At 50.0% G+C, this 11,357-nt stretch overlaps 1 protein-coding gene across 1 annotated transcript; it reads right to left on the bottom strand.

The window, feature by feature from the left end:
* Positions 1-3,635: 3,635 nt before the first annotated feature.
* On the bottom strand, positions 3,636-4,223 carry LOC148218270 (olfactory receptor 14J1-like). The gene has a single exon (XM_088157850.1). It carries the CDS (start codon positions 4,221-4,223, stop codon positions 3,636-3,638), a length of 588 nt encoding a protein of 195 aa, XP_088013976.1.
* Between the last annotated feature and the right edge of the window lie 7,134 nt (positions 4,224-11,357).

Below are 11,357 nucleotides of genomic sequence, written 5' to 3'. Positions count from 1 at the left end.
TGTGACAGTACAGAACCTCGTGGAACCAAGATTCCATTGTTATACAGTGACACTTTGTGGAACCAAGTAGCCACTGTGACACAGCAGGGCCACATGGAACCAATGGTCCATAGTGATACTGCAGATCCAGGGAGACCATGGTGATACCACAGAACCTCATGGAACCAAGGGACCAGTGTGACACTGTGGGGCCTCACTGGAACAAAGGACATGGTTGATGGGACAGAAGCTCATGGAAACGTTGGGACACTGTGACACTGCAGAGCCTCATGGAACCAAGGACACCACTGTGACACTGAGGAACCTTCTGGAACCAAGCAGCCATTTCACATGGCAGAACCAAGGAGACCATTGATGACAGAACAAAACCTCATGGAACTGAGGGGCCATTGTTCTACAGCGAGGCCTCATGGAACCAAGGGGCCATGGTGACACTGTGGGTTCCCCTGGAACCAAATATTCATTGTGACACTGCAGGGCTGCTTTAACCAATTGTCCATTGTGATACTGCAGATCCAAGAGACCGTGGTGACACTATGGCAGTTCATGGAACCAAGGGGCTGTTGTGACACACCAAGGCCTTGTGGAACCAAGGAGAGCATTGTGGCAGCGCAGAACCAAGGAGGCCATTTTGACAGTACAGACCCAAATGGAACCAAGGGTCCAGTGTTATATAGCAGGGCCTCATGGAACCAAGGGGCCCTCGTGAAACTGTGCAAGGGACATTATGGAGTCAAGGACTCCACTGATACTGAAACCCACAAGATAGAAATTTTTGAACACAATTTTGAGTATGTGAAAGCAGGTATTCTTTATTACAGCATAGTGGTCACTCAGGGGATCCTTCATCCATTCAAGTGCACTGAGCATCAAATGAACAGAGTTTCTATCACACACACTGATTATCTATTCATGAGTTATCCCCATTGCCTTTTCTTTATTTGACATAGTTGGACCCCTTATCAAAAATCTTTATGTGGTCTGTCTTCGACATCCAATGTCCTTTTTAGGTGACTGTTCCTCGATCCCTTCTTTTGAATGATGACAACTTCCTTGTTTTGCATAATTTCTCTTTTTTCAGCCTTGCAGAGCTGAGCTGGCATCCTGCTTGCATTTTGTGTGACTTCTGTATGCTGGAGTTACATCCATCATCCATTTCTCCAAGACTGTGCTGTTCTGTTCTACTGTTCTTGATAAGAATAAATGTTATTCTCTTCTGGTCTTGTCACAGTGCTTGCCCACCATGAGGCGTATCTGCAGCCTTCTCCAACCCATGGGCTTGGGGTGGGCAAGTGTTCCTGAGGGAACTGGGATGGGACAGCTGGGCTGGACTGATCCAAGGGATGTTCCATTCCATGTCACACCATGATCAGAAGTAAACTGAGAGAAGCGAGAGGCAAGGGGCATATGGGATTGATTTTTTTTTTAAGATATTTTTCTTTCAAAACAGCACCTACACGTACAGAATCCTCTCCTGCCACAACGTGGTTAAATATTTTCTGCTGCTAGGAGATTTCCTGTGGGTTTGCTTTTCTTCTTTATATGGCCTTTGCTTTTTGTGGTTGGTTGTTTTGTGGGGTTTTTTTGATTTTGTGGGTGAGTCTTGATTTGGTTGGTTTTGGTTGGGTTTGATTTTCCCTATTGAACTGCCTTTTTTCTGATACATAAATTCTACCTTTTCTTATGGCTTGGTTGACACCTGATGGCAAGACAAATTTACCCAACTCAGTCATTTTGCCCAATTACATTTTGCAGTCACCAGTAACTAGATGAGTTTGGTCACAGACTCCCTGCAATTTGGCAGCATCCACAAAGGAATTGAAAGTGCATTTCATGCCATTGTAGAGATAATAGAAATGTTCCACACTGGTGGTCAAGGACTGGTCACTCAGGGAGGTCACCAGGGAGTGGCTGCCCAGAGGACTCTGTGCCATGGATGACATTTGACCCTGATTGTTCAGCCAAATTCCCACCCACGCCATGTTCCTCTCCTGCAGCACAGCTCTCTCCAATCTGGCTCTGAGGGGAGCACAGCAGACCATGTCCCAGGCCTGGCTAAAGTCTGGGCACACAACATCCCCTTCTTTTCCCTCCCACGGGGGTTCTGCAATCCCTGCCTTGTGCTGCCAGTGCCTGGAATGGCTGAAGGAGGATTTGCCACATGCCCTTCCCTGCTGAGCCTGACCAGTCTGTGACTGTCCCAGTGCCCCTCCCTGCCCTGTTTGCAGACTGGTTCCATGTCTGCCCTTCCCAAGTGCCCAGGACCCTCTGGAATGGCTCTGCCCTTTCCAAGGTGATTGAGAGAGGTCCTACAATGCACTGCCCAGCCTTGTCAACATCCCTGACACCAAAGGCCTTTTCCACATCCCTCAGTTCCAGGTCAGTGCCCAGAACATATCACAGCCCTGTCCAGGTCCTTGGGATGGTTCAGAAGGGAGACAGCACTGATTTCTCCCCACAGACCAGGGAACTCCAATGGTCTCTCTGTGTAGTCCATGGCTGTCCTGAGCATTTTTTCCTGGAATCTCCCTTCCTGGGATGTTTCTCTCTATGCAGTTCTAACCACAGCCCAATAATGAATTCAGGTGTTTCCCAGAGTGTAGTGGCCTCAAGGCACTGTTTGTGCCACCAGAACTGTGCCACCCCCGAGTGCTGGTGATGGTGTTTGTGCTCACTTGGGTTCATCTCCCCACACACACATGATGCACTGTTGAAATCTCCTCAGTGCACACCACACATGGCCTGCTGGCCTGGTCACTTGGTGTCCCTCCATGCAGGGACAAACAACCTCCTGCAGCTGGGGGAGAGGCCAGTGCTGGGTGTGGTGTTTGCTGGGGCAGGTGTGGGACAATTGCCCTGGGGCACCTTCCCAGGCTGTGCCCAGAACGAAGACACAGCCCAGGCCCTGCTCTGCTGCTCCCTCAGGTCCATCCCAGGAGCTCTGGCTGTGCCAGGACACTGCTGTGTGCCCCCTGCACACTGCCCCTCTGCCCCAGGCACTGGGCTTTGCTTGGCCAGAGCATTCCTGGAGCACATTGCTGACAGCAGATCTGGAGGAGACCAAAGCCTTCCTGCCCTGCCCTCAGGAGATGCCCTTTGCTGATGGAGCTGCTGTGCTGGAGCCCAGCTGTGTCCCAGCAGTGCCCATGGCCTGTCCCTGCCTGTGGGCACAGCATGGACACACAGCAGGACAGTGACCAAGCTGCCAGAGCACTGTGGCCTCACAGCCACAGAAGGGCTGGCAAGGAGAGGGTGGAGTTGGGAAGAGCAGATGTGGGAAGAGTCAGGGCCATTGTCCCTGGCTGTGCTGCTGTGCTGGGAGTCTCTTCCGTCCACGTCTGCCCACAGGCACTGCCCTGCAGAGACAGAGAAGGGCTGAGGAAGGATCCTGGACACACAGAGCAGGGCAGGCACTTGTTTTATTTAAATGCACAGGTGAAAGACCTCTTGCATGTCTTTGTGTTTCAAAAGAAAAGTAGATATTAATGAAGAAATGTAAAGAGTAACACTACAGTATTTTGTAAGAAATATTACAACAATAGAAAAAGATACTGTAGAAAAAATGGACAAATATGGAAAAAAAAAAAGGTGAGCTTTTAGAGAGTTACATTCTGAAGATTATGCAGCAGAAAAGTTTAATGCTTCAGAAAATACAGAGTCATGAATTTTCGCAGGGCATCCTTGACCTCCTGGTTCCTCAGGCTGTAGATGAGAGGATTCAGGGCTGGAGGCACCACTGAGTACAGAATTGACAATGACAAATCCAGGGATGGGGAGGAGATGGAGGGGGGCTTCATGTGAGCAAATGTTCCAGTGCTGATAAACAGAGAGACCACAGCGAGGTGAGGGAGGCAGGTGGAAAAGGCTTTGTGCCGTCCCTGCTCAGAGGGGATCCTCAGCACAGCCCTGAAGATCTGCACATAGGAGAAAAAAATGAACACAAAACATCCAGAAGCTAAACAGGCACTGACAGCAATGATCCCAATTTCCCTGAGGTAGGATTTGGAGCAGGAGAGTTTGAGGATCTCGGGTACCTCACAGAAGAACTGGCCCAGGGCATTGCCCTTGCACAGGGGCAGGGAAAATGTATTGGCTGTGTGGAGCAGAGCATTGAGAAAGCCACTGGCCCAGGCAGCTGCTGCCATGTGGGCACAAGCTCTGCTGCCCAGGAGGGTCCCGTAGTGCAGGGGTTTGCAGATGGACACGTAGCGGTCGTAGCACATGATGGTCAGGAGGAAAACCTCTGCTGACATGAAGAACAGAAAGAAAAAGAGCTGAGCAGCACATCCTTCATAGGAGATGTTCCTGGTGTCCCAGAGGGAATTGTGCATGGCTTTGGGGACAGTGGTGCAGATGCAGCCCAGGTCGCTGAGGGCCAGGTTGAGCAGGAAGAAGAACATGGGGGTGTGCAGATGGTGGCCACAGGCTACGGCGCTGATGATGAGGCCGTTGGCCAGGAGGGCAGCCAGGGAGATGGCCAGGAAGAGGCAGAAGTGCAGGAGCTGCAGCTGCGGCGTGTCTGCCAATGGCAGCAGGAGGAAGTGGCTGATGGAGCTGCTGTTGGACATTTCCTGTGTCTTGGCATGGGGATCTGCAAAAAAATAATCATGGAATAGTTCAGTTTGGAGAGGACTTGAAATATCCCAGCCCAGCTTGGTGGCACTTTCCCCCTGCTGCCTGCCCAGGGCTCTGGTGCCTGGAGCTGTCCCTGCCAGCAGCTGCTTCCTTGTGCCCAGGGCTGGGCCCTGCCAGTGCTGCCAGAGCCCAGCCCAGCCCTGGGGGCTCAGCTCTGCCCTGCACACCCCTCCCAGCACAGGGCACTGCCCAGGGCCAGCTCTGCCTCTGCAGGCTCTGATGGCAAAGTCACAGCTACACTGAGGAGGCTGGAAAAGTGTCACTCATGCTGCCTGTGAGAGACCCTTGTGCTGATTTCTGTCACTGACTGCTTTATTAAGATCTCAGAGAATTTTTTTTATTTTTCGCAACCCAAACTGAGAGATTAATATCTATGTGCAATTTCCTTTCCAGGCAACCCAGAGCAGTAGATTAAAAAAGCAGGATTTTCCATTCTAGACAGCCACTCACTTGCTCTGCTCCCTCTATAATCTCCTTGGAAAAGTTCAGGAGTTAAATGTCATGCTGGGAGAAGCCCTGAACAATGCAGCATCCTCACCACACAAGAACACTTCCAAGACTCACCAGCTGTCTCCTTCCACCCAGACCTTGTCCCCCAGTGCTGGGAGCACCTCCCAGGGCTGGCTGAGAGCTGTCCCTGGCAGGCAGCAGAGTCCCTGACCCAGCACAGTGCCCTGGGCTGCAGGACCCTGCTCTGCACCACAGCCCTGGGCACCCCTGGCTGCTCTACACAAGAGATGATCAGAGAATGTACTCACACAGTCTGCAGGCATTGGGATGTTCCAGCTTTAGGAGATCACTGCAGGAGCTGCAGCTGCATTGTCCTGCAGCCAGAGGCTTCCTGTGTCAAGGGCTGGGAGTGATTCTGCCCCAGGCACTTCTGAGCATCTTCCCAGCCCTGACTGATTGAAGCTCTCTGTGCCTCTCTGCTGTGCCCAGGGTGGCTGCAGGCAGTGCCCCAGCCCTGCTGAGCTGTGCACAGGAGCTGCTCATCAAGAGAAATGTGTTTTTGAAGATCTTCTTGGTTACCAGGATTGCCTTTTGTGCAGGGAGCCCAGCCCAGCTCATCAGCACAGACACAGCACAAGGACTTTAATGACCCTCTTGGGGATTGGGGCTGAGTCCCTGAATATCAGTCCCTGAGTGGGAGCTGAAGAAACCTCTCAAGAACTCCAAGTCACAATCAAACTCCAAAGTTTCCTAAAGTTTTAATGGGTCCCACTGAGGGACACAACTGAGAAAGTGTCCCCAGGTTCCAGTCACAGCAGGAAATTGGAGGCAGAGATGACAGGTGGGGACAAAGAGAAGCCAAGTCTTGGTGCCCTGGGGCACAGCAGGGTCTGTGCCACCAAGGGCTGGGAGGAGACACCTTGTCCTGAGCCACTGGGGCCTCCTGGCACAGCCCCAGCAAGGCTGGCCACTGTCACCCCCTGTCCTGCCCTCAGCATCCCTCCACATCCCAGTGGCCTCAGGGATCTGCTGGGACGAGTCCCTGGGGAGCCTTGGTCAGGAATGGCCCTGGGGGCTCCTTCATGCTCCCAGGGACTGCAGGTTTTTCAGAGGACTTGGGTTTTGCTTTTGCCTTCGAGTCTCTGAGAGCTTTGTGCAATCATGGCCTCCAATTATCTGCTGTATTTAGTCCCTTGAGAGGCTTTTTCAGTAACAACACTCAGTGGGGCTGATTAATGCTTCAGGATACTTCATTTTTTTTAAGGTACTTGGAGGTTCCCTTTTGACACCAACTCTTCTAGTAGTTTATGCAATCATTGCCCCAATTATCTACTTTAATTAGTCCCTTGAGAGCTTTATATTGACACTCAGTGGGTCTCATTAATGCATTGAGATACTCAAGGTTTTAAAGGTAGTTTGGATTTTCCTTTCCTCTCTGACTCTCTGAGAGGGTTTTGGGCGATCCTGGCATCCAGTTCTTTCCTCCAAGGAGTCCAAGAGGAGCCTGTGTTGGGGATGGACCTCAGTGAGACCCATTAATGATTTGAGACACTTTGAGTTTTTCTTCTTCCTTGCACTCCTGGAAAGGTTTGTGCAATCTCCTCTCAGGCCATGAGGTTCAAGGGCTCAGCACCAAATGCACCACTGGGCTCACTGGGATCAAGGAAGTCCTGACAAACCATGGCTCTGCCTTGATTTCCCTCTGGTCTGGTTCAGATTGCTATGATGGTTTTCAACTTCAGTTATGGAAAATTATGTCAAAGAGCTTCTTGGAAATATCTGTTCCTATTTCAGTGGATGCATTTTATTACTGTTCTCTTTAGAGCAGGAAGTGATTGCAGCATTCCCTGACTGATATTGATGCAGGGTCTCTTCTCAGGAGGTCTGGCCTGCTCACAGAAGCTGTGCCTTGAGGTCTGACCCAGTGTGGACAACCTTGCTCCACATTCCCCAACCCCATCCTGTCTGTCCTCACTCACCTGGCACCTGCTTTTCTTGGAGAAATGGCTGCACTCAGGCCAAAAGGAGTTGTTTTCCCCCTTTTGTTTTTTATTTTGAAGCAATCGAAAACTCCTGAATTTCCTCATTGAAAACAGACACCTTCTATTAGTGTGTTCCAGCCCAAAGTGTAATTATGGAGGTTCCGCTTTCCCAACTCTAAACCCTGCAAGGAATGTTTGACACCTCTGGACTCCTTGGTTCCACAAGGCCTCACTGGGTCACCATGCACTCTTGGTTCCATGAGGTTCTGCACTGTCACAATGGAGATTTGGGTCCATGGGGCTCCAGAGTGTCACAATGCTCTTTTGGGTTCCATGGGCCTTGATCTGTCACAATGGACTTTTGGCTCCTCGAGGTTCCATACTCTCAACAATGGTCTCTGTAGTTCCAGAGTGTCACAATGGACTCTTGGTTCCAGGTGGCCCCACAGTGTCACCGTGATCTCCTTGGTTCCACAAGGCTGTGCAGTGTCACAATGGCTCACAGGTTCCATGAGGCCCCACAATGTCACAGTGGACCCTTGGTCCCATGAGTTTCCCCAGTGTCACAATGGTTCCTTGGCTCCACGTGGCCCAGGTGTCTCACAATGGACTCTTGGTTCCGTGGGGCCCCGCAGTGTCACAGGGGTTTCCTTGGTTCTGTAGGGTCACAATGGACACTGCAGCGCCCCCTGCTGGCCGGGAGGACCTGGCCCTGTGAGAGCACCTCCTGGTGGCTGACCCCTGCAACTGTGAGTGGTTTGTACTGGTTTGTGCTGGGATGGGGTCCAGGGGGTGCTGGGATGGGGCTGGGGTTACTGGGCAGTGCTGGGTTATACTGGGAGTGAGTGTGTGAGTGTCCAGGAGGAGCTAACACTGGGTGTACTGGTTGTACTGGGTTATAATTGTTTGTATTGGGATGGGGTGCTGTGGTGTTACTGGTTTGTACTGGGTTATACTGGGAAAGGGAGCAGGGGTGTCTGAGTGCTTCCTGCTGACTGGGAGGACCTGGTGGCGATTGTGAATTATACTGGGTTATACTGGTTTATATTAGGATGGGGTGCTGGAAGTCACTGGATTGTAGTGGTTTATATTGGGTTATACTGTGATATTCTGGATTTTACTAGGTTAAACTGGGGTGTACTGGGTTATACTGGGAGGGAGCTTGGGGATGCTTGGCACTCCACTGGGAGCAAATTCTGGGGATGCTGGCCTTAATGATTTATACTGAGATGGGGCCTGGGACCTACTGGGAGTGACTTCAGGTTGTGCTGGCCTTACTGGTTTCTACTGGGAGCTGTCACCAAGGGCTCAGGGCCTCAGGGGTGACTCCCAGTGCTTACTGGTTTGTACTGGTGCCATCACAGTATAAACTTGGGAGCCCCAGGACCACACTAGGAACCCCTAGACTACCCTGGGAATGGGTTTGGGTGCATGAGACCTTACTGGTTTATACTGGGAGCTGCTGCCACAGGCCTCAGGAGCTCGGGGGTAGCTCACAGTGCTTACTGGTTTATACTGGTGCCTTCCCAGTCCACACCTGGGAACACTGGTAGGCATTTGTGGCCGGGTAGGACCTCAAGGCAAAGCTGGCCTTCACCAGGGCCTTGCTGAGCTGCAGCTTCTCCAACTTCTCAGCCTGGCAACACTGCCTGGGGCTGCTGATGCCCACCAGGAACTATGGCAAGGGCACTGCCTCCTGGAAGGCTGAAGGAAGGTGAGGGATTCACCTAAAAATCTCCCCCCAATTTTGCGGGATCCCCAAAATTTTCCAGGTCCTCCCTCACCTAAAGTGGGAGCTGGTGGGTTCTGTTGGGTTGAATGGGTAGACCTGGTGTTCCTAAATCCCCTTTGACTTTAATGGGTAGACCGGAATTCCTGTATACCTGGGTGTCCTCACTGATATATTGGGGTTTTCCCCACTGCCCCCCTGAGATTTTGGAGTGCTTCCTTTGCCCACACAGAGCTGGAGCTGCTGCAGAATACCATCTTCACCAACCCCATGCACCAAAGCACCTGGCTGTACCTGCTCTGCATCCTCTCCCGAGGTAACTCAGGGCTCCCTCCCACCCCTGATGTCCTCACCTGGAATTTAGGGGCACCCCCTGAATGTTGGAGTGCCCTGTGACAGCCCCGCAGCTGCCAAGGGTCACCTGTGTCCATGTCGACTGGGAGGACAGTGGCCATCATCTCCTGGCCTGTCAGGGTGAGTCAGGCCACTTGGGTGCCCAAAAATATCCTGGATATCCCCAAAAATTATCTGGGTACACCTGGATACTGCCCAAAATCACCTGGATCCCTCCCAGAAATCACCTGAGTACACATGGGTATGCCCAAAAATCACCTGGGTAGCCCACACAATCACCTGGATACACCTGGGTACCCCTTGCACACCTGGATCACCAAAAACCCCTGGGCCCCCCAAAAACTAGTGTCTCAAACATCCTCATTGCTTTGATTGGGTTGACCTGATGCCTCTAAACCTCATTGCTTTGAAAGGTTAGACCCGCTGTCCCTAAATTCTTATTCATTTCAATGGGTTAGCTCTGGAGTCCTGTTTATCTCCATTTATCTCTACAAATCCCTCCCAGTGGTCTCACTTTTGCTTCAGTGCTCCCAGTCACCCCATTGTCCCCCCTTAGCCCTTCCCAGTGCTCCCAGTTTGAACAGTAACTCTTCCCCATCAAGCCCTATCAATGGGTAGACCTGGTGTCCCTAAATCCCTATTGAGTTCAACAGGGTAGACCTGGTGTCCTTCAATCCCCTTTGACTTCAGTGAGCAGAGTTGATGTCCCAAAATTTTTGGTGCTAAAAATCCCAATTTTGGGCTCAGAATTCCCAGATTTCAGGCTAAAAATGGACATTTTTTGACTTACCTGGAGGCACAGCTCCAGCATGGACCGCAGGTGAGGGATCAGGGATTCAGAATTGGCCTCCAGAAATTCATCCAGGACTTCCAGAGCATTGGCACTGTGATCCTGGAGCAGAAATTCCCAGAATTCAGCCCAAGATTTCCCCCAAATTTACACATATTTTCCCATTTTAGGACCAATTTTCACCAAAAGCTGCATTGACTTTAATGGATAAACCAGGTGTCCCTAAATCCATATTGCCTTTAATGAGACACACCTGGTGTCCATAAGTCCCTATTGATTTCATTAGTCATGTCTGATGTAAAAAAAATGTGCATTGGGAGATTGACATTACAAGAGATGAGGCAACTGAGAGACGTTGTCAAAGATGGTTTATGGCCTCATGGTGTCAGTCTCATAGAAGGGTGAGACATTAAAGGTGTTACATCCAATGCCATAATAGCAGAACCTGCCTCATTCTTAGTTACAATGCTTTATGTTTGTTTTTTAGCCAATCAAATACTTCTGTGAAGTTTGCCAGCATCCTTTTACACCAATCATTAATTGCTTTCCTTCTCATGGATTTGCCACAATGCATCATTTTTCAACCAATTCTATAACACTTCATAAACCTACACTGATATATCTTAAACTTCTAACTGACTTTATAACAGGTTCTATTGCTAAGCTTTAAAATCTTTTACTATCTTACTCAACATATTGCTTTGCTTACAGAATGCATATTTCTCTTTGCTTAAAATATATTGCTACTTAGACTAAAAATATATTCTTGTTTTATATCAATTTTCCTTTTCATGCTCTGATTCCCAAGCCTTCTCCAAGGTCCTAGGTCAAACCTTGTTTCCATCTCAATCTCTGAGCCTGTATGCACAAGGCCCTGAGAGCTCTCTGTGCCTGCATTTCCCACACCACCTGTCATCTCTGCCTCCAATTTCCTGCTCACACTGGAACCTGGGGACACTTTCTCAGTCGTGTCCCTCAGTGAGACCCATGAGCAGTATCAGACACTTTGGAGTTCGATTCTGTTCAAATTCTTCAGAGGTTTCCTAGAAAGCAACACTTCTGCCTTGATTTCCTTCTGGTCTGGTCCAGTTCATTTGGAAGTTTTTCTACTCCAGTTATGGAGAAATATGTCAAAGAGCTTCTTAGAAATATCCATTCCAATTTTCAAGGCTGTAATTTATTACTGTTCTCTTTAGAGCAGAGGTGATTGCAGCATTCTCTGATGGATATTTATGAGAAATGGATTTGTAAAGGATTCTCAAAGCCTGACTGAAAGCTCACACACTCTTGTACATCTGGATGCAAACTCTGAGATAAGGTGTGCTGACTCAGAATGGCCCTGGAATAGAGAAAACACTGCAGAGAGAGATTGAACTAGAAACAAGTTTCAAACGATGGCCTTGCAAAAAGACCAGAA

The sequence above is a fragment of the Sturnus vulgaris genome, unplaced genomic scaffold, assembly GCF_052056855.1.
Source record: "Sturnus vulgaris isolate bStuVul1 unplaced genomic scaffold, bStuVul1.hap1 Scaffold_192, whole genome shotgun sequence".
Taxonomy (NCBI): Eukaryota; Metazoa; Chordata; class Aves; order Passeriformes; family Sturnidae; genus Sturnus; species Sturnus vulgaris.
The sequence above is the reverse complement of the archived record's forward strand: the minus strand, read 5'-3'. Positions and strand labels throughout refer to the sequence as shown.

Coding starts and splice junctions, on each gene's coding strand:
- LOC148218270 (XM_088157850.1), bottom strand. CDS start 4,223: ATGTGCTACGACCGCTACGTGTCCATCTGCAAACCCCTGCACTACGGG.